General features: G+C 40.3%; 1 protein-coding gene across 3 annotated transcripts in view; it reads left to right on the top strand.

Moving 5' to 3' along the window:
* Positions 1–23,970, top strand: part of LOC137425830 (procollagen-lysine,2-oxoglutarate 5-dioxygenase 2) — a 68,162-nt gene that overhangs the window by 23,081 nt on the left and 21,111 nt on the right. For all 3 annotated transcript variants that reach the window (XM_078775602.1, XM_078775600.1, XM_078775601.1), the window contains 10 exons: positions 3,698–3,861; positions 7,371–7,483; positions 11,982–12,045; positions 12,969–13,066; positions 13,155–13,256; positions 15,489–15,620; positions 16,370–16,491; positions 16,664–16,768; positions 20,488–20,613; positions 20,810–20,951. In XM_078775602.1, coding sequence (XP_078631728.1) covers positions 3,698–3,861; positions 7,371–7,483; positions 11,982–12,045; positions 12,969–13,066; positions 13,155–13,256; positions 15,489–15,620; positions 16,370–16,491; positions 16,664–16,768; positions 20,488–20,613; positions 20,810–20,951 — 1,168 coding nt within the window. The remainder of the gene's footprint in view (positions 1–3,697; positions 3,862–7,370; positions 7,484–11,981; positions 12,046–12,968; positions 13,067–13,154; positions 13,257–15,488; positions 15,621–16,369; positions 16,492–16,663; positions 16,769–20,487; positions 20,614–20,809; positions 20,952–23,970) is intronic.

Genomic DNA, 23,970 nt, shown 5'->3' on the forward strand with positions numbered 1-23,970 from the left:
AGCAATGTTTTACGGCCGGATGCCCTTCCTGACGCCAACCCTTTTTGCCGCCTTTAACGACAAACAGGGAATTACCAGTGAACTGGTACTCAATTAGCCGACCTTGGAAGGATGACAGGCTGAGTCAACCCCCCTGGCGTTAATTCAGCGATTGACCGGGATTCGAACCCAGGATCCTAGGATCCTAAGCCGGCACCCTAGCCACTAGCCCAACACCAGGGTTCGCTCCGCGAACTGAGCATGCCGCGATTTAAACAAAATATATATATCTCGGCATTTTCCCGTCTGTTATTTAGGGCGGTGTATGACTGACCATGCCGCGATTTAAAAAAAATATATCTCAATGGACTTGAAGTTACAGGCCTTTGAGAATTCATTTCGTTCTATAAAGGGCAACTTTCATCGGATTTTCTTCCCGTTTTTTTTCAACCGAGTCTAAAACTATGTTAGCGACTGTGAAAAATGAAATATTATATCGAATTTGATTTGAAATAAAACTGTGTGAGAGAGGAAGACACCACGGGCCTACAAAACAGGCCTCAAAGCTATGCGAGTTAATAAAATGGTGGATATTTGTTTATATGAAGCCTCTCCCAGAATGGGTGGAGCTATGGTTCCCAGAATGGGTGGAGCTTTGAGGTTTTGTCTTCTCTGCAAGAACAAGAACAAGAAGAACAAGAAGAACAACAACAACAGCAGAGGGCACTCTATGACCAGCGTCTGCGACGCGGCTAAAAAGAAAGGAGTTGACCAATAACCACAACATCCAAGTATACACAACACACAACAGGCATTTTAAGGCCATTTTCCCTGCTAGAGCGGGGGTTAGCCTCACAACATCCAAGTATATGTATAATTATAATTATATATATTTTTAATAAAATAAAAAATATAATAAATAAAATAAAATAATTATTTTTCTCTGAGGTTGCACTCAAATAAACAGCTATCTAAAAATCATATTTGATTGTCTAATTGTTTGTGTGCATTGGACACATCAAATCATTCAGTGATAAGACTGCGGCTTCCACTCAGTGATGAGACTGTGGCCGCCACTCCCCACATCAGTGGACCAATTGAAGCGGGGCAAGACGTCAATATAGAATGGAGGGAAAGTATGTTGTATGTTACATCTACTTATCTGAGAGAATTTGACATAGGAAGCTGAAACTTTCAGGGGTTAATGGGAGCATCTTGAAGTTGTGCATGTACAAGTTTTATTTGCCATCAATGTTTGAAAACTAATAAATCATCACAGCATTAGCATCTTCTTCCTTTGAGGGGAGGGTAGGTACTATTGGAATTATCCGAGCTGTATAACCACAATGTATTATATATGCACATAAGCAGTACGCATGCTTTTACCTCATATACGTAATCCGGGTAAAAAAAAATTTTCTGGAGCAATTGAGGCAGCGGTCTGTTGCCTATACGCCGCCTAAATAAAGGGATGTGTCAGAACTTAGAAGAACGTTGCTTGCTTGAAATAAGATCGTCGGTAGGGCGTGCACTCTGCTGTGGTATGAATAATCATGAATCATAAAGATAACAACATGATCGATGACCACCCTGCCCTCTCCCGTGGGTAGCGGTTTCTTCGAGTCCCGATAATTATTGACACAAAGAAATACATGAAACCCAAAATAAAGCAAGAAAATGCCTCATCATAAACTTATTGTGAACCATAATGGAAAGATCTTGGGAAATTTTGAAAAAAAAAAAAAAGAAGACTTTTTTTTGTCCTATATTCTGAAATATCTCAAAAACCAATGGCACCAAATCTGACAAAAAAAATTTCCCTTTGCAAAATTTTATGCTGAACAACATTTATGAAACTACATATGCCTAGAGCTAACCAATTCTGGGGTAGAACCCAGCTTCTGAGATGTATCAAGTTGGGTAAAAATGTTGGCCATTTTAAAGGACTATTGCACCCGCTCACTACAGGAGCGGCAAGAAGGGTCATTCCTCTTTGGCGTATATAGATTACAGACGATCTATGGTGGGGTCTCAAGAACATTGGGTGTGTGTTCATTTACCAAGTTTTTTGTGGAGAGATCGCCAAGTGGTTGAAGCATTCGAGCAAGCACTCCATTCAAAACCGTTAAGGAACAGCTGGCTTGGCAAGCGCAAGCTAGCTGCTTGGTAAATGAGCACACCTCGATCTTCCTCCCTTTCAATTTTGTGTTAAACAGCAGGAGCGAGTTTCAAAAGTTCGCTACGAAAAACGCCACAGTAGCGGCAGGAAGGGTCATGTTATTAACCCAACCCTTGTGGGGTATATAGAGTACCGTAGATCTTCTCTCATTTCTGTAAGTAAAACTTACCTCACGGATGTAGGGATTCCTCCAAATTTCTTCACTTAGTGTTATAAACAGCATTAGTGACTGTTTAAAAAGCTAATCATACGTGCTTGTGGTTTATAATAATTTTACTTCCGGTAGATGCCGTTTCTCCTATGAAAACGCCATGATAAGCTATTTATAAATGTTGACTCGGCGTTTGTTCAAGGAGGAAAAACCCCCTTGTGGAGGTGGGATATTATTGGAATTAATTATGTTTTGTAATAACATTAATATTATGCTATTATCATTAGTTTTGTTATTAGAAGCGGCCTTGGAAAAATGCCACGAAAAAGCTAACTTAAAATTGATATACACCTCAACATGCAACTCCATTGACAGAAATGGCGGGTAAAACCCGCTCGGGGGAGAAAACTCCCTTGGGGAGGGGGGCAAATGAATGCGCTACCACCTTCATTATGTAACCTTTAGTCATCCTGTCAAGTTTTGTTAAGATTGGATAAGTAACGACGGAATGTATCGCGGTCAAAAAATAATCAGACAGATAGACAGATAGACAGATAGACAGAGAGACATCAAATTGAGTATTTTAGTATGATGGCCACCAAAATGGTATTTGGCTGGGAATGTGTAATGTCCTTCACATTCGAGTCCATACAACAAATATTTTGTCCAATACAGATATTGTATATTTTAATGTGAAAACAAAATATAAATATTTGGAGATTAAATACAATTTAGACATCAAGCTAACTGAAAATCATAGTGCCATTTATAGCTGGGTGTTGGCTTAGCAGTTAAGGTGGCTGGTTTAAGATCCTAGGATTTTGAGTTCAAGCCCCCTGCTGTGCCATTGAATTAACACCAGGCGAGTCAACACAGCCTGTCATCCTTCTGAGATTGGCAAAATGAGTACCAGCTAGCTGGTAAGGAGGCATTGCATTAGCAGCACAGCCGCGCACACAGAAAATGATGTAGCCAAGCGGCCGCAGGCTGCATACGAATAAATGAGTAAACCGTGGCATTTTGCACCTCCATTTTGTCGTCAAATATCATCTGGCTCATGGACTGTATCTGTGTCGTTTGAAAAGATTGGAGAATCATGAGCTAGTATCCTGGCCAAATTCCTCAATGCAATAGGAGGGATATGTGGGGTGTGGCAGAGGTACGATGGGTAAAATGACCTCATATTGTCACAAGTTTGTTTTCATGCTGGGAGAAGGTGCTATGGTTATTCTAAGGCATAGTTTTGGCCATGCATGGGTATTTTGCTCAAAGCACGCCCTTCACGGCAAATATTATTGGTAAATTGTGCATTTTCTTCCTCCCACATCCTTTCCCACTGTTCATTCTTGATGTAACCCTTCTTCAAATGTTTCTCCCTCACCTCACAGCTATGACGTGATATTTGCAAGTGGACCTGAGGAGCTGCTCACCAAGTTCCGTCAAACCGGTCACCGTATAGTGTTTGCAGCCGAAGGCCTTATATGGCCTGATCGCCGGCTTGCCGACAAGTACCCACTTGTACGCATGGGAAAGCGCTTTCTCAACTCAGGAGGTGTGTAACTGGCATGGCATGCTTCACAGTGGATACAACAGTAATTTATCTACCTTATGGTACATTTATGACTGGACATCATAATGTCACACTTAAGGGGATGTAAGCATGCAGAGCTTGATCCTTACCATTGATAATAACTAACAAAATATGTGGTGACACAATTTTAAATGCAAGGCACCCATAAGGAAATGGGGGGGGGGGGGGTCAAAATTCCCAGCGTATTTGCATATTTAATCAGTAGCTGTTTATTGAGAAGAATTATCAGATTTATTTCCATTGGTCTTTACTCCTTACCAGGCAAGGAATCGACCATTATGGTCAAACCAAGGCAATAGTGCTTGCATATTTTTCTCAAAATTGCTAAAATAGCACTCCAACATTTTGTGGACTTAAAAAGGTTAATTGTGTTGCACACTTGGTTTCACTCAAAGCCAAAGCTCTGAGGTACTTATACCGCCCACATCAAAATGATGGTGCAACATCTGGTGGCGGAAGTTCAATTTGTCTAAAAAGAGGGCAAAATATAGCTATTTTAAATTGTGTGTTACTCCATGAAGATCTGCATGAAATCTACTTTCATCCAGATATATTGATTTTAATATATAGCTATATGTATAGCTATATTGATTTTAATGATTTTTGGAGAGGACTATATTGCATCAAAAAAAGTGAAATGAAAATGCAAAATAACCAATCAGCAGCTTTCCAAATGCAGCGTGTGAAGCGGCTGCCGTGAACGGGAGATAGACAAAACTACAGACGGACACCACGGTTTGTAATACTGTATATCGTAACTGTACCAAGGTTTGGGGTTCACCACGAGGGGGATTTTTCGGACTCTCCCCGACCTCCAGCCCTGCAGGCCGCTGTGCCGCGGATAAGTTCGCGACCCGTCGGGTTGTCAAGCAACTACGGACACCGATTGATACCACCAAACCTGGCAGGGTCTCAACTCTTTTACAAATGCGTTACCTTTCCAGTGGGTTGGTGATGCCATTTGAAGTACGTACCCTCAGTGCGTACCCATCTATTTATTATGTACGACTGAGCGGAATTGTGGATATGCACTAGCTAATGGTATGAGCAATCTGTGGAGAAAAACATCCCATCTATCTATTTGCACACTCTAAGCCGAGCCAATAGATGGAATGATATGAAATGGGCAGGATGGAAAACTATTTACTAAATCAAGAAAGGCACGTATTTTACAAAGCATATTAAACAATCATGAAGTACGTATGTATGGGCACATTAAACAATCAAGAAAGCCACAGAAGAGCAGATTCCAACACTTAGCACTTATTTTCCCTTCTACAGTCTTACTGATTTAACTAAACATAGGACTTGGGGCAAGCAGAAGCATTCCGAGAAAACGTAGATAGGAAGGGAAGAAGACAAAGAGACAGAGCAAGGCGTTTGGTCAGCCTTCGACTCACCCCGCCACACGTTGAGATTATTTTTTTTTGGTATACAAGATCGAGGCTCGTGTAAGAGCTAACATTAATCACAAAAAAACAAAAACGGACACACAAATCATACAATAATGGGAGCGGGAGACAAGATGCGTGCCAATCCCGAAATGAAAAGAAAATGAGGAAGAAGGAGGGGGTAATTAAAGCAGAATGGTGTGAGTGCATGGGAGAACAGCATGTGTGATGTAAGTTTTAAGAGGAAACATGAGGTACAAATGTCAAACCTCTACCGGAAAGATCCAGAGGCAAATCATCAACTGCTCTTTTCACCAGTGATGCTCTTGAGTCTAGTTAGATGAATTAGAGATTATTTAAGGGAAATCCGGAGACTGAAGTGAACGGCAGTGGTTGAGGTATCTCCCCGCGCTAGGGACCTCGTGGCTCCTTTGCTCTTGTCCCTCTGCCTCGTGCTCGACCCGTCGCCGAGTCGTTCACCCAACGCTGTCTGGTGCAGCTCGTCCTGACTCCAACGCAGCTCATACTGGCTCCAGCGTAATTGGCAATGGTGGTCACTCCTTGATGGCATGACCAGGCAGGCAGATTGTCTTCAGGTCCGCAGCTTGTTTCATTAGCAACAAATGGTCTGATGTTCCCTCTTTTAAGCCACTTAAACGGGGCAGAGACTTGTGAGAGCAAAATTCATATGAGGTGGAATTTCTGAAAGTAGAGGTCATAGCATACCTTTTGACTCGCCACTCAGCACATCTTCATTGGTGCGAGACTTGAGAGCAAAATTCGTAGGAGGTGGAATTTCTGGAAGTAGAGGTCATAGCATACCTTTTGACTCGCCACTCAGCACATCTTCTTTGGTGCGAGACTTGAGAGCAAAATTTGTAGGAGGTGGAATTTCTGGAAGTAGAGGTCATAGCATACGTTTTGACTCGCCACTCAGCACATCTTCATTGGTGCTCTTGAGTCTAGTTGGACTTGCCCCATGTCCTATGTCTGAAGTCTGACTTTTCATCAGCCAACTTTTTTTGTCGTCGCTCACCAGCTGCAGCCAACGTCGCTTTTCTGTCAATCACATCAGACAGAGTCTGACTCTTCCTTTCTCCAACGGATTTTCCCCCTCGGTGATCCTTCCAGCGCTTTTGAAAAGTAAGGAGGTTGGCATCACTTGTAACATGGTTGTATGTGGTGCTATATAAGAAAAGTATTAAATTAAAGAAAGAAAAGGGATTTGCAAAGAATAACGGGTTTGTAACCGATATGGACTCGATGAATGATTAGATGGTAATCTGGTGAAGAGAAGGAACCATATTGGACTGTTACGAGTGGAATGGCAACCACCGTAAATGAGCCATTGTTATCAATATAATGGATTGAAAGGAGTTTAAAGTAAGAAAAGGAGGAGACTTGAAAAGAAGGAAGAAGACCTATCTACAACCCACAACCCACAAAACGCATATGCCCCGTTTCCCTCGAGACAACAGGTTGGGGCCTACCTGTGCACACATACCCATTGTATAACTGACTCGAGGGAGCTCTACATGTCGAGGATGTTTAAATTCCTTGGGGCCAGTCTCATAACCATCACAATATATAAGATTCAGTCATTTCACCACCTTGCCCAAACACAGAACACCACCTATGGAAACGATATTACACATATCCTTCTGTTCAAGGGTATGATTGTTCATTATTCATTATTCTCTTATAAATTACGTTCTATTTCCCTTCATCCTTTTTCCAGTTCACTTTGTCCACCAGAAGGGTATTCCTCATAAACAGTCAACCTAAATTATGTTTAACTTATCCGTCACTGTTATGGTTCTGTGTATTGAACGATCAAAGACCTTTGTCCAAATAGTCGCCCATTATCCACCATTAGGCCTCCACTCCCCACATCTTTTTCTACTCCCAGCCCTCCCCCACTATCTTCCATTTCCTGCCTCCATGTTTGCCTTCTCATCACAGTGATCAAATTGAAAATTTAATTTGATACTTTACCTCCTTGATTGGAGCTATTGTTTCATTGTATGAGCTCAGGCTGATTACCTTGTCCCTGGCCTCTATTCTCCACCATGCCTGAAGGTTTTATCGGAGATGCATTTGATTTGCACCTCCTTCTACAGAAGTGGAACTTGCAAGATGAAGATGACGACCAGTTATTTTATACAAAGTTGTACATTGATCCAAAGACTCGGGTATGTGCTAGATTTCAAGTACAGCTCATTATCTCTATTGACAATCTCTATTGAAAATCTCTATTGAAAATTGAAAATCTCTTGAAAAAGCTCGATTGAAAATCTCTATTGAAAAATCTCTATTGAAAATCTCTACTAAAAATTGCTATTGAAAAATCTCTATTGAAAATCTCTACTAAAAATTGCTATTGAAAAATATATATTGAAAAATCTATTGAAAAATCTCTACTAAAAATTGCTATTGAAAAATATCTATTGAAAAATCTCTATTGAAAAATCTCTTGAAAATCTCTACTAAAAATTGCTATTGAAAAATATTTATTGAAAAATCTCTTGAAAATCTCTACTAAAAATTGCTATTGAAAAATATCTATTGAAAAATCTCTATTGAAAAGTCTCCATTGAAAAATTTATATTGAAAAATCTCCATTGAAAAATCTCTATTGAAAAATCTCTTGAAAAAGCTCGATTGAAAAATCTCTATTGAAAAATCTCGACTACAAATTGCTATTGAAAAATATCTATTGAAAAATCTCGATTGAAAAATCTCTTGAAAAATCTCTATTGAAAATCTCTCCTAAAAATTGCTTTTGAAAAATATCTATTGAAAAATCTCTTGAAAAATCTCCATTGAAAAATCTCTATTGAAAAATGTATGTGGAAAATCTCTATTGAAAATCTCTATTGAAAAATCTCTTGAAAAATCTCTATTGAAAAATCTCTATTGAAAATCTCTACTAAAAATTTCTATTGAAAAATATCTCTTGAAAAATCTCTTTTGAAAAATCTCTATTGAAAATCTCGACTAAAAATTGCTTTTGAAAAATATTTATTGAAAAATCTCTATTGAAAAATCTCCATTGAAAAATCTCTTGAAAAATCTCTTGAAAAATTTATGTGGAAAATCTCTATTGAAAATCTCTATTGAAAAATCTCTATTGAAAATCTCTACTAAAAATTGCTATTGAAAAATCTCTATTGAAAATCTCTACTAAAAATTGCTATTGAAAAATATATATTGAAAAATCTATTGAAAAATCTCTACTAAAAATTGCTATTGAAAAATATCTATTGAAAAATCTCTATTGAAAAATCTCTTGAAAATCTCTACTAAAAATTGCTATTGAAAAATATTTATTGAAAAATCTCTTGAAAATCTCTACTAAAAATTGCTATTGAAAAATATCTATTGAAAAATCTCTATTGAAAAGTCTCCATTGAAAAATTTATATTGAAAAATCTCCATTGAAAAATCTCTATTGAAAAATCTCTTGAAAAAGCTCGATTGAAAAATCTCTATTGAAAAATCTCGACTACAAATTGCTATTGAAAAATATCTATTGAAAAATCTCGATTGAAAAATCTCTTGAAAAATCTCTATTGAAAATCTCTCCTAAAAATTGCTTTTGAAAAATATCTATTGAAAAATCTCTTGAAAAATCTCCATTGAAAAATCTCTATTGAAAAATGTATGTGGAAAATCTCTATTGAAAATCTCTATTGAAAAATCTCTTGAAAAATCTCTATTGAAAAATCTCTATTGAAAATCTCTACTAAAAATTTCTATTGAAAAATATCTCTTGAAAAATCTCTTTTGAAAAATCTCTATTGAAAATCTCGACTAAAAATTGCTTTTGAAAAATATTTATTGAAAAATCTCTATTGAAAAATCTCCATTGAAAAATCTCTTGAAAAATCTCTTGAAAAATTTATGTGGAAAATCTCTATTGAAAATCTCTATTGAAAAATCTCTTGAAAAATCTCTATTCAAAAGCTCAATTGAAAAATCTCTATTGAAAATCTCTACTAAAAATTGCTATTGAAAAATATCTATTGAAAAATCTCTATTGAAAAGTCTCCATTGAAAAATCTGTTGAAAAATTTATTTTGAAAAATCTCTTTAAAATCTCTGTTGAAAAAATTTCTATTGAAAAATCTCCATTGAAAAATTTCTATTGAAAAATCTCTATTGAAAATTTTATATGGAAAATCTCTTGAAAAATGTCTATTGAAAAATTTATATGGAAAATCTCTATTGAAAAATCTCCATTGAAAAATTTCTATTGAAAAATCTCCATTGAAAAATTTCTATTGAAAAATCTCTATTGAAAAATTTCTATTGAAAAATCTCCATTGAAAAATCTCCATTGAAAAATCTCTATTGAAAAATTCCTATTGAAAAATCTCCATTGAAAAATTTCTATTGAAAAATCTCCATTGAAAAATCTCTATTGAAAAATCTCCATTGAAAAATTTCTATTGAAAAATATATGAAAAATCTCTATTGAAAAATATATGAAAAATCTATTGAAAAATATATGAAAAATCTCTATTGAAAAATATATGAAAAATCTCTATTGAAAAATTTCTATTGAAAAATCTCCATTGAAAAATCTCCATTGATAAATCTCTATTGAAAAATTTCTATTGAAAAATCTCCATTGAAAAATCTATTGAAAAATCTCCATTGAAAATTTTATATTGAAAAATCTCTATTGAAAATTTTATATGGAAAATCTCTTGAAAAATGTCTATTGAAAAATTTATATGGAAAATCTCTATTGAAAAATCTCCATTGAAAAATTTCTATTGAAAAATCTCCATTGAAAAATTTCTATTGAAAAATCTCTATTGAAAAATTTCTATTGAAAAATCTCCATTGAAAAATCTCCATTGAAAAATCTCTATTGAAAAATTCCTATTGAAAAATCTCCATTGAAAAATTTCTATTGAAAAATCTCCATTGAAAAATCTCTATTGAAAAATCTCCATTGAAAAATTTCTATTGAAAAATATATGAAAAATCTCTATTGAAAAATATATGAAAAATCTATTGAAAAATATATGAAAAATCTCTATTGAAAAATATATGAAAAATCTCTATTGAAAAATTTCTATTGAAAAATCTCCATTGAAAAATCTCCATTGATAAATCTCTATTGAAAAATTTCTATTGAAAAATCTCCATTGAAAAATCTATTGAAAAATCTCCATTGAAAATTTTATATTGAAAAATCTCTATTGAAAAATTTCTATTGAAAATCTCTACTAAAAATTGCTATTGAAAAATATCTATTGAAAAATCTCTATTGAAAATCTCTATTGAAAATCTCTAAAATCTCTATTGAAAATCTCTACTAAAAATTGCTATTGAAAAATATATATTGAAAAATCTATTGAAAAATCTCTACTAAAAATTGCTATTGAAAAATATCTATTGAAAAATCTCTACTAAAAATTGCTATTGAAAAATATCTATTGAAAAATCTCTATTGAAAAATCTCTTGAAAATCTACTAAAAATTGCTATTGAAAAATATTTATTGAAAAATCTCTATTGAAAAGTCTCCATTGAAAAATTTATATTGAAAAATCTCCATTGAAAAATCTCTTGAAAAATCTCTTGAAAAAGCTCGATTGAAAAATCTCTATTGAAAAATCTCGACTACAAATTGCTATTGAAAAATATCTATTGAAAAATCTCGATTGAAAAATCTCTATTGAAAAATCTCTATTGAAAATCTCTCCTAAAAATTGCTTTTGAAAAATATCTATTGAAAAATCTCTTGAAAAATCTCCATTGAAAAATCTCTATTGAAAAATCTCTATTGAAAAATATATGAAAAATCTCTATTGAAAAATATATGAAAAATCTATTGAAAAATATATGAAAAATCTCTATTGAAAAATTTCTATTGAAAAATCTCCATTGAAAAATCTCTATTGAAAAATTTCTATTGAAAAATCTCCATTGAAAAATCTATTGAAAAATCTCCATTGAAAATTTTATATTGAAAAATCTCTTGAAAAATTTCTATTGAAAAATATATGAAAAATCTCTATTGAAAAATATATGAAAAATCTCTATTGAAAAATATATGAAAAATCTCTTGAAAAATATATGAAAAAATCTCTATTGAAAAATATATGAAAAATCTCTATTGAAAAATCTCTATTGAAAAATATATGAAAAAATCTCTATTGAAAAATATATGAAAAATCTCTATTGAAAAATCTCTATTGAAAAATATATGAAAAAATCTCTATTGAAAAATATATGAAAAATCTCTTGAAAAATCTTTTGAAAATCTCCATTGAAAAGTCCCTATTGAAAAATCTCTATTAAAAATCTATTGGAAAAAAATATAGAGTCGACCCATCCCTCCCCACCCGCTGCCAATTTCCCCCTCTCCCCCTCCCCCACCCCTCCTACGTGGGCGTTCCTTGCCACCAACGGAGCAACAGATCATGTTCTCTTGCCACCTTCCCCTAAAATGAATCCTAATTAATATGTGTTGTAGATATGCAACAAATGAAATGAACAGATTTGTTCCACAGTCCATTCAAATAATGAAATGTTTGAATTAACTTCACAGAATTATCTCGTCTTTGTTATGGAATTGGACTCTTGAGACTCAATTCCAGGCGTGTTGTTATAATTGTTTAAGATGCCACTTATTTTCTGTTTTTGCCCCCTCCATCCTTTCTTTATCTTCAAGACGGCGTTTAACATGACCCTGGACCACAGAAACCGCATTTTTCAAAACCTAAACGGTGCCATTGGTATGTTGATGCTTTTGAGCAATTAGATGAGCAATTTGTTTCGGTTATCTCTGTATATTTGATCAACAGCAGATGCTTTTCTTTTGTATTTGGGGGTTTTTTTTACATGGTTTTGTTGGTGACAGTAACATCTTACCATGATGGCAAGTTGAAACGATCTCAGGAAATCAATAAAATGTCCCATGCCATTGGCTTTTTCACCAAGTATGAGGTACGATCCTTGACATAAACTACTGACGATGAGCAGATAGGATAGCAGGCTTAAGGTTGTATTGTAAGGGATTTGCTGTGCATGAGTCTGCCCAAGATGGTGCAGAGGTAGCATACTTACCTTTGAGCTGTGTAGTGTGGATGTGGTGCTTCGTGGGCAGGGAGTGGAGTTGCATCATAAAGTGCACCGTTTCTTGGATGGATGTAAGCTGGGTGTCCCATCTGCTAGCATTAGTATTGGTGGAGGTTAAAGATTCCACTGCACTGTGTCTTTCTTGAAGAATAGGCGAGTTAAGGCCGAACAAATTCCAAATTCGTGCCAATGCCATTCTCTGTCACATTAGTTGTAATCTCCTTAGGTTGGTGTTAGAAGGTCAAGCGACACCACTGAAGGCCCCAAAGTCATTATTTTTTAGGTTTATGTTTTGAGGGTCAGGTTGCGATGCTTTCAAGCTTCGGTGTTCCTTCTCATAGCATATTTATTCCAAGGACTCTTAGGGATTGCCACTTACCCCAAGACAGCTTACAAAAATGTTGCAATATTTCCTGGTATCTCTTTTGACCACTCTGTGAAATTTATGTTATCGCTCCAGCAGCTTGAAACTATTACTGGATTTCTTTATTTATTATTTTTTTCTTTTTTAAATCGATCTTATTCGGTTTCCAAGTTCTTATGTGACATGACAACATTTGGCATGATGTGATGTGAGCAGATGAAGTTGTGCTCAAGTTCGAGACCGGGCAGGTGCGAGCTCGAAACACCGTTTACGATACGCTTCCAGTGGTGATTCACGGCAATGGACCAACGAAGGTGAACGAGTGGTCACTGTAAGCCATTGTTTTTCATGAGCTGAAAGGTTTTGATTGGATTCTACTTAAGAGTTGGCATTTATCTCTAGATCCAGCTTAACTACCTCGGAAACTACATCCCCAATGTGTGGACATTTGAAGGAGGCTGCGCCATCTGTGATAACGATACCTTGGACCTTTCATCTGTCCCAGTAAGTGGCTTATCTACAAGGAAACAGCATCACTCTGTTGATATACTGTACTTGTCTCTGTGCAAAGATCTATGGACAGGGGTGGAAGTGAGATGGGAAAGGGGGTGGGGAGTCTCTCGTTTTCATTTTGTCCCTATCTCTCAATGATAAAGAATCGATAGAAAAAGTAGTCGGTATTCATAGAATACTTACCCTGCGCAGTCAACTTGGCCAACACTTCTGTTTTGGAAGGTTTTTTAAAATTTGATCCAATATGGCTGCCAGACCACGTGAGCGATGACCTCATAAATTTATATTCTCTAATATAATTGTCGCGTAGATCATGCTCAAGAAATTTCAAACTGATCAGACAAAGCATTGTCCCTGTAAAATTATGACGTCATAATTAAAGCACCAATGACTTCATCATTAACACCGATTCCCCATATGGAGTTCTTTACAATGAGCAACGTTTCAATATTTTCCATGGCATGGTTTTAGAGATATAGAGGTGCAACGTTTTTCGGTTTTTCCAAGGTGGTGCCTGTACCACGTGACCTATGACGTCATAATTATTAAAATATTCCACAGGAGGAGGTGCTCCGTTGGTGAAAATTTCGTGTCCAACAGACCAACAGTTACAGAGTGAAAAAAATTCATACTGATCGGATGAAGCATTATACTTGTCGAATTATGACGTCAAGACAAAGGCACCAATGACATCATTAAAAAAAAAAAAAACCACATTTAGAGGCCATTTTTCCCCGCAAAGCGGGGGTTGGCCTTTTTCGGGAACCGTGGTTGTTGTTGTTTTTTTTTTGGTCCCCTTTTTGAAGCAATGTTTTACGGCCGGATGCCCTTCCTGACGCCAACCCTTTTTGCCGCCTTTAACGACAAGCAGGGAATTACCAGTGAACTGGTACTCAATTAGCCGACCTCGGAAGGATGAACAGGCTGAGTCAACCCCCCTGGCGTTAATTCAGCGATCGACCGGGATTCGAACCCAGGATCCTAGGATCCTAAGCCGGCACCCTAGCCGCTAGCCCAACACCAGGGCACCAACAACACCAATGACATCATTAACATCATTTATTCTCTATGGGGAGTACTTGACAATTAGCCATGTTTCAATTTTTTCCCATTGAGCAGTTTCAGAGATATGGAGGTGCAACGTTTTTCCAAGATGGCGTCCGTGACACGTGACCTATGACGTCATAATTATGAATAAAAAATATATACAGGTGGATGTGATCCTATGGAAAAATTTGTGTCAATTGGACCAACGGTGGCCGAGAAAGTGAATTTTAAAAACGCAGACATGCACGTGTGCCACACGTACGCAACCGAATGCCTAACCCTGCTTTCCGCTTCATGAGCGCAGGGTAATTAAAAAACTCTCGTATCGGGATCTTCACCAAAAATCGAATCAATTCTTCCTTGTCACACACCAACCTATCCACCAAGTTTCGTCTGAATCCGTGCATAACTTTTTGATATTTCATGCGATATATCGGTTTTGGCCCTATCTCTAAATGGTGAAGAATCAGTTTTAAAATTCTCGTATCCGGATCCGGATCTTCACCAAAATCTAACCACTTCGTCTTTGTTACACACCCAACCTGTCCATCAAATGTCGTCCAAATCCGTCCATAAATTTTTTAAATATCCGGCTCACACACAGACAAACAAACAGACAGAGGTGAAAACAAACCTCCGTCCACCTTCAGTGGCAGAGATAAATATGACGTCACAATACACGCAATGGACTTGTAAAAGTTCATAAAACATAACCCATCATATGAAGTTACGACAATCCAAATAAAATTAAGCATTTAAAGATTTTTTGCCCTGTTTAGCACCGGCCCGACAGCATGTGGCTGGCAAATGTACAGTCGTAGCAAACGTGAATCAGTGGTGCGTGTACAAGTGTGTTTATGGCACGAGTTAATGTGAAGCAGAAAAGGCTTCTGGCAGACTGTACCCACTCTCAATCATGGTGAAAATAGCACAGCTCCTTGGGCTAAGCTTTCTGCCATATGGGACAGAATGACGCCACATGTTGGAATATTTATGCGAATCTGTGATTGAATTGTTCCTGCATTGTATACTAAATGACTTCACAATTTGAGTCCCGGTGTTAATTTGCTTTGAGCTCCAGGACGCACTGTTTCTTCCTCGGCCCTCCTTTGGGCCAAAGTGACTGCTGACCTTCGTCGGCGTATCCCTTTCCCACTCTCCTTTGACTGTTCGTAGGAACAAAGCTACCCTTATGTGACTGTCGGAGTGTTCATCGAGCAGGCGACGCCTTTCCTGCCAGAATTCCTGGAGCGTCTCGCTGCGCTGACTTACCCCAAGAGCAAGATCACCCTGTTCATCCACAACCATGTGCGTATGGAACACTTTGGCACCTCATCGGAATGCTTATTGAGTACCTGTCAGTCGACCTGACGTGGCGATGTACATAATGCGTTAAAGTAATGGCAAACCATCGTTTTCTGGGACATTAGTTTGAACAGCAGCGGAATGGACAATGGCATCTGGATTGATGGTGGAACAAAGCGGAGTCCACATGGATTCATTCATACATTTAGTTTGCAGCCTGTGACTGCTGATTGCATCATTGCTGGGAGCACAGCTGTGCTGCTGATGCAGCGCCTCCTATAGGCCATGGTGGGAATTTGGAATTTGTGCATGGCCGGCAATAACTCACCTATTCTTTGAGAAGGACACTGCGGGATCTTTTATCATCCACCAGCTAATGCTGGCAGACAGGACGTCAAGTTTAACGTATGTCCGAGGGACAGCACACACCTTGATCAATAATCCTGCCTGCAGAACAGCGGGATGACAGTTTATGGCTGGGTCGGGAATGCTCAGAGGCAAGTGGGAATACCTTTAGGCCATCCTGTCAGCCTGCCCACACGGAGATACTCGAGGATATTTTTGTAATGTGGTGCTATTTATCCAAAGACGACTAGAAAAGTTTGCAGGCTCAGCATATTAAGCATAGGTCTTGGACATGTGTTTCTATCTCCAGACATTGTTAACAACTCTTGTGGACATAACTTTTTTCTTTATAACTTAACAGCTGGTTTTGCAGTTGCTGGGCTAATGTAGTTCCTTGGTACCATCAGGAGGTGTATCATGAACAGCACCTCCAGCCCTTCTGGGAGCAGCACGCACTGCTGTACAGGCGCCTCAAGATCGTAGGTCCTGAGGAGGAACTGACAGTCGCTGCAGCACGCAACATGGGCATGTGAGTCATGGCCGACTGGGAACTGGCTCGGTTTGGCTGTTTGAGTTGGAGAACATATAAGAATTGGGAATTTAAAAAAAAAAGATACTCAAGCACACACAGTCTGCCCTTTTCTCAGATCCTAAGTTGTGATGGAAAGGTCTGCATTATTTTGTTGTGCTTTCTGTGCTAGGTCTGTTTGCCGGGAAGATCCCACATGCGAGTACTATTTCAACCTTGATTCCGACATTGCTCTGACCAATCCTAATACGTTGAAACTGCTCATCGAGCAAAACAGGTGAGAGTTTTCAGTTGCCACATGTTGTGCGCACTTTCTTATTTGCCTGGCTTGCAGGTGTTACTTTTAGCATGGTCTATGGGACTTTGTCATTGTATCGTGTGAACGAAAGTCCATTTCTGAAAACGTGAAACAAATTTTTGCTCGTACAAAGTTGTATTTACACCTCAAACCATCACCTCTTTATATCTGAATATATTGCACCATCATGGGAGGGCGGAAGGTCAAAAGATTTGATCACGATTTTTTCTTCTTCACTTAAGATTAGTGGGAAGGAGGCATACCTCCACCTCCTCCAACCTTCTACTTTGCTCTGACCCCCTCAAGCAACCCCTCACTGTGCCTCATCCCATCACCATCAAACCTTTTGTCCTCCTCATCCTTCCCTATCTCCAAACTCTTCTGCAATCTCTGACACACTATCAACAGCTCTCCCTACCTCCCCCTCTCAACCCTCATCTTACCTTACCTCTTCCTCCCCTGCCCTGTACCCGATGCTCCCCCTACCTCTTCCTTAACGGTATGGACCTCAAACATCCGGGGCCTTCGCCAAACCTGATTTATCTCTCCATACAGGTTGCTTCTGACAAGCCAGACGTAATATGCTTAACAGAAACTTTCCTCCTTCATGATGTCTCTGATTCCTTAATATCTCTTCCTGGTTACTCCCTCCTCCAGTATGATAGACTTGAGCCTCGTCCTGGTGGTGGGGTTGCCATCTTTATCAAAAACTCTCTTCCTCACTCTCCTTGCACTGCCCTCTCTCCACCTCACCCCCAGGAGTACCTCTGGCTACGGCTTCCTCTCCGCTCCCACCTTTTGTTCACATGTGTTCTGTACCGTCCTCCAAACAGTGATGACTCCATTTACATCTCCCTGTATGACAACATGGACCAACTTCCATTAACTCATCCCAACTCTCTCTTCCTCATATGTGGCGACTTCAACTGTCATCATGCCAGCTGGCTGGGTGTGGGTGCCTCTCACACCAGCCATGGCTCCTCAGCAAAGGACTTCTGTGACCAACTGGGACTGACACAATCTGTCAATTTCCTGACCCAGATCTCAGTCAATGGAGTATTTTTATTTTTATTTTTTTTTGTATACAGAGTCGAGGCTCGTGAAAGAGCTAACATTTATCCAACAAACAAATCAAACAAACAAGCAAACAAAGTATATAAAAAGGGGAGCGGTCGACAAGATGGGGAGAGAAGGGGAGGAAGCACACAAACACAACATTTGAGGGCAGGGACATCGGGAGATGTGTGGGAGGCAGAGGGCCTGGGGGGAGGCAGGATAGGTATAAAACACAAGGAGACCAAGGACTTCCAGGAAAGAAGACAAAAGTCACCTCAAAAAAGTGGATTTGGGGTGAAATTAGCGGGGGTAGAAAAGATCAAGGTTTTGGATTGGGGAAGATAAGAGATGGTGGTGAACAGCCGTTTTAAAGACCTGGAGGGAGGAGTGGGATTGAAGAGAGTGAGGGAGTTTGTTCCAGAGGCGGGAGAAAAGAGGAATGAAGGAGTGAAGGTGAGCAGAGAGTCTTGATTTTGGTAGTTTAACCATAAGAGGGTTGCAGGCAGATCTTGTGCGACCTGCAGGAATATTTGGGGGACAGCGCCCAGAGAGAGCTGGGGGAGCAAGGCCGGAGAGGAGTCGGTAGAAGATGGAAAGACCACCAACCTGCCTGCGGTGAGTAAGTGAAAGGCCCTCGGAGATAGCGTCATCGCGGGAGATTCCAATGATTCTGAACGCTTTGGTTTCAACAGCGTGAAGACGAGCTAGGTGTGAGGCAGGAGCACCGGCCCAGAGGCCGGTAGCAGTATGCCATTGAGCTGCGGATGAAAGCCTTGTATGTGGTGAGGAGCTCAGGTGTGCGAAGGAAGGACCTCGCACGACGGAGGATGCCCAGTCGGCGACTGGTTTTGGAGGCCAGCTTGGAAATGTGGTTTTCCCAGGAAAGATCATGGCAGATAGTGAGACCCAAAAGCTTGAGTGACAGAACTTCTTGGAGAGGATTATTCAGAAAGTAGATGGGAGGGTTGTCCAGTCGGTCTTTTCGGAGAGACATCGTAAGAGTGTGAGATTTGTCAGGATTGAAATTTGTATTTGATTGTCAGGATTTGTATCTTCTCTTCTAGACGTGGTTATGACAAACTTCCCTGCAAATGTCTGCTGCTCTTCTTCTGCTCCAATCAGTTCTTCTGATCATGTGCTTGTTAAAGTGGACATCTCTCTGGCCATTCTCAGAGAGCCTCCTCAGCGCTGACGAGTCTGGCATTTCACTCAGGCCGACTGGCATGGTCTTCAAGCAGCCATCAATCAGCTGGACTGGTCTCCCATCTCTACTGCCTCTGACATCAACTCTTCCTGGGAATTCTTCCAAAGTAAACTGCTCTCTCTCATGCACAGATTTATCCCATCTCGTCTTCAGTTGTCTTACCCTTACTCCCGTCCATGGTACACGGAATCTTGTGGTGAGGCAGTTGCCCTGAAACAACTTGCCTTCACCTCATGGAAGGCTAATCCAACTGAAAGCAATCTCCATTCCTTTCACAAAGCTCGGAACAAGTGTGTGTCTACCCTCAGGAGACCCAGGAAGCACGATCTCTCTAATCTCAAGACTGAACTCTCAAACCTGTCTCCCTCCTCCAAATCCTGGTGGTGTCTGGTCAAATCTGTTTCTGGGGTTTGTTCCCCCTCCATCCCCTCCCTTACCTCAAACGGCTACACAGCTGACACCACACGTGAAAAAGCCAAATGCCTCAACTCTGTGTTTGCCTCAAAATATTTTGTCCCAAACCCATCTCTCTCTGTTCCAACCTTACCCAGTCGAACCCAGCTGCTCCTGGACTGCAGTAAGTCAAAGCTGTTAACATTCCTTGTTTTGACTCCAATTTACATTCTGTTTCCACTTTTAGTGAGACGTAGGGGTCTGTGCAACCATTCATAAACTTAATTTGGTGCAAATTGGATAATTTTTAGCCGAGTTACCTCAGACCGTGAGTTAGTAATTATATAATTCACACATAGTGCAATACGTGCAGGCTGCTCCACGGAGCGACCTTGCAGGCTTATTAGTCCCCTACCGGTGTACACCGGAGGGGACTATAGGTTTGCACTCCGTCCCTTCGTTTGTCAGTCTGTCAGTCTGCCCGTCCGTCATGCAAAGAACAGTTTTCCGGACTTTTTTTCTAAACTCTCAATGCTAATGATGTCAAGCTTGGTACATGGTTTCCTCATGATAAGTTACAGATCAAGTTCGAACTTCACGACGTTTTGATCATTCTTGACAAAGTTATGGCACTTTGAACTTTGGTAATTTCCCCAACAGTTTTCCGGACGACAGACTGCCGGTAGGGGACATGTATTGCAGCGCAATACTCAGAATGCTAGCTAATACTTACACCTAATACACTAGCACTTACACCTAATACACTAATACACTAATACACCTAATACACTAGCCCAACACCCAAATCATAAGCAAATAAAATTCTTTCTATCAACACATACATCTTTAAACCTGTTTGCCTTTCTCAGAATAATATAATGATGTTAAGTTGCTTTGCAAATGTCAATTGAGAAATCCTATTTATTTATGTTTCGAAAGTACTTTATTTATTTTGCAACTTCAGTATGTACCAACCAACTGGGTTTTTTTTAACAATGCCATTATCATATTCACTGCTGTAACTTATTTTGATGACCCGTGGCAGGAGAATAATTGCACCATTGGTGGTTCGACATGGCAAACTTTGGTCCAATTTCTGGGGTGCACTCAGTCCAGATGACTACTATGCCCGCTCGGAGGACTACGTAGACATTGTAGAGGGCAAGCGAGTGTGAGTACAAGTCTGCGTATGTTTATTTTATCGCATATCTCAAGCCTCCCAAGATTTGAACACAGCCCAACTCAATTACCTCTCTCCAGCTCTTTCTCACCTGGCGTGTAACATGGCATGAATTTTAAAGAAACCTCAAAATGAAGGTTCGCCACACCTTTGAATGATCCGACTCTTAAATGCGTGTGTGCGACAGTGGCATCTGGAATGTGCCGTTCCTGTCAAACATCTACCTAATCAAGGTGGGACTCTTGCACGACGAGCTGCAGAATGCTGACGTGTTCTCTGATGAACGCATGGACCCCGACATGGTGCTGTGCAAGAAAGCTCGAGACATGGTACGCGGTGCACGGTAGACGTCGATTTCCAGTGTTAACTTGCATTTGAATACAGATTAAATTAATTAAAAAGAGCTGTTTCTTCCTATTAAATGAAGTATTCTGCTCAGTTTAGACACTCTGCTGGTTATCAATTTTGTTATTAATTCAAAGCACCTCTTAGAAATAGGTGAACCGTATAAAATAACAAGGTAAACTGTTGGTCTCGATATATGGCTCTAGCAGCAATAGATAATTAATCCTCAACAGGCTTTCCTAATTACCAATGGGTTCACGATGATGCAAATCCACCTGAGACCAGGTATATGTGTATGTATATATGTGTACATATGTATATGTATATATTTATATTGTCATGTGATTCCCTAGGTGAACACCACAAAGATCACGAATAGCCAATGGCGAGCTTTAACTCCGAGGCGATGCCGAAATGCGGATCTTATATTTGCGGGGGAAGAAAGGGGAGGGGAAGATGAAGCTTACCTGTCGCGATCGCCAGCAGTCCCAAAGCCTGCAAAGAAATAACTCAAACGGGAACACGGTTTAAAATGTACAGAAAACAACGAAGGGGTTTATTAAACGGAATGCCGGTAATACAAAATAAAACGCGTGATAATAAATAATGTTCCTAAATGGGACGTCCCCCACAAACAGACTTGGAAGCAGACGAAAGGGAAAAATAACTGTAAATAATTGTGTGGTGTGTAACTTAGCTCCGATCACTGGTGGGATCTCGTCAGTCTCCGCACGGCCCCGGAGGGCCGTGCCCGCGAACACGCCTTGGCATGAAGTCCGTGCGCGGAACCTGGCCTCAAGCGTGCAGGCCCAAGTGTTCGTCCACACGTCGTTTTTTCTGCCTGCCAAAACTGCAGCTCTCCGTCTGCGGCTCTTCCTCCTCACGTCAGACGAACAGGGGAACGAGGATACGATGCCGGCCCACAACCGCTTTCACCAGAACCGAGGTCAAGATCGAGGGAATCGTCAGCCCTCAACCGTCTTTGATCAAAGTCCGATACCAAGGGGGGAGGGGGAGGGGTAAGATGTCGGTTCTTTTATCGGCCGTCTCGTGACGTCATCTGTGCCTCTCCACCAACACATGCAGTCCGCTTCTGACGTCATCAGTCGAACCTTGCCAATCAGCGAGCTGCTTCCTCCTTGTCCTTCCCTCACCAATCAGCAAATCCCTTCCTAACCCGGCCTTCCCGTTGGTCAACTCCCGCCCAATCACTGTCCTTCTTGGCGTGGCTCTCGGCCTGCCTGAGCTATGAGTGCCTGCCAAGTCGGGGTTGTCAGCTCTAGTGCTTGATGCCTGACTTCCGGTTGGTTTTTATTGTTATTTCATGTAGTTTAATGCCAATTCTAACCAGTATCTATGGTGCGGTGCCATAAAGGACAAAGGATAGATCAGAGGTTTGACTAACAAGGTAGTAGTTAACATAATCCCTATAACTAGTTAACATGCCCCATTCCTTGTAATGGGGACGAAGATACACCTTAATCTGACACCCGGGCTAAACAGGCCCTCTACTTATTTCATGGTGGTGGTTCTTCTTCTTCACGACAGTCGGAGCATGTTACCTACACAAATCTACCTGGTCTCCCTCTTGCCTCTCTTGCCTTCTCTCTATTTCCCCTCACGCCTTCCTCTGCCATCAACTCTTTCCTCTTGGTTCCGGACTCTGGGGGAAGACGGTTGTGCATGGACGATGGGCTCCAAGAAGTGATTGGTCCGACCGTGTTCAGAGGTGCCATCGGGAGACCTGCGGAGGCAGCAGGAACAGCCACGGCCCGAGAACTGCGGTTCTCCGTGCGTGGACGAGTGTACGAGCGCTGCAGCGCAAAAGGGCGCAACGAGGCCTAGTTCTCACCAATGTGCGCACTTTGCACGCAACACTACCAGCGCCCCGGACCCGTTCGCAGACCCTGACGAGGTTCAAGCCGATTGAGCGAAGTGCAAATAACCACACGTTTTTATTTTCAAGGTTATCCTTCCCTTCGTCTGTGTTTCTAAGTCTGGTGAGGAAGCGCTCCATTTAGGACTTGGTTATCGTCACGTTTTTCCCGGCATTCCGTTTAATAAACCCCTTCGTTATTTTCTGTACATTTTAAACCGTGTTCCCGTTTCAGTTATTTATTTGCAGGCTTTGGGACTCCCGGCGATCGTGACAGGTAAGCTTCATCTTCCCCTCCCCTTTCTTCCTCCGCATATATAAAATCCGCATTTGGGCATCGCCTCAGAGTTAAAGCTCGCTATTGGCTATTCGTGATCTCTGTGGTGTTCACCTAGGGAATCACACGACTATATATATATATATATATATATATATATATATATATATATATATATATATATATATATATATATATTGTTACGGATCTCTACGTCGGCCTTCTTCCCCTTAAGAAGGGGGGATTAGTCCCCTTGTCCGTGACTGACCGACGTGAGTCCTGACGCTGCACAGCTCCCTCCGGAGAGGCAGGAGCGCAACCCCGTTCGCGACCGCGGACAGATGGTAATTGCCGAGCGGTTTAGCATCCGCGGCACGAACTATTAACAAGGACTGACCCGATCCTTAACGTTGGCCAAATCGTGCCACAGGTATTCAATGAGGGAAATCACTAAAGCGACCGAATGTGAAGAAGAAGAACGTAGGACAAAAGTAAGAAGAACAAATATGATTTATTACTATTATTTACAAGCCAAAAAGAAACCAAGGAAGGAGGAAGAATACGAAAATAAAGACAGAAAGGAGTAAGGAGACACAGTGCAAATATTAGCTTACCTATAAACAGTCTTACTTAACCCAGGACAAGACACACAAAACAAATGACAATCAGACTCACACGAATAGGGGTAGATGGATGCCAGGGATCGATGGTTGGGAAGGCAGAGAAAGGGCCAGGCAGATGGTAGGCGTCGAGGTCCGGCTCCCAGCGTGCGCTCCGGTCCACGCTTTTGGGGTCGAGGCGAAAATCCCGGGAAACAGCTCCGCTCCGGGCTGGCAACGAGGAGCCGGCA

Source organism: Myxine glutinosa, chromosome 4, assembly GCF_964187855.1.
Source record: "Myxine glutinosa chromosome 4, kmMyxGlut1.1, whole genome shotgun sequence".
Classification (NCBI taxonomy): Eukaryota; Metazoa; Chordata; class Myxini; order Myxiniformes; family Myxinidae; genus Myxine; species Myxine glutinosa.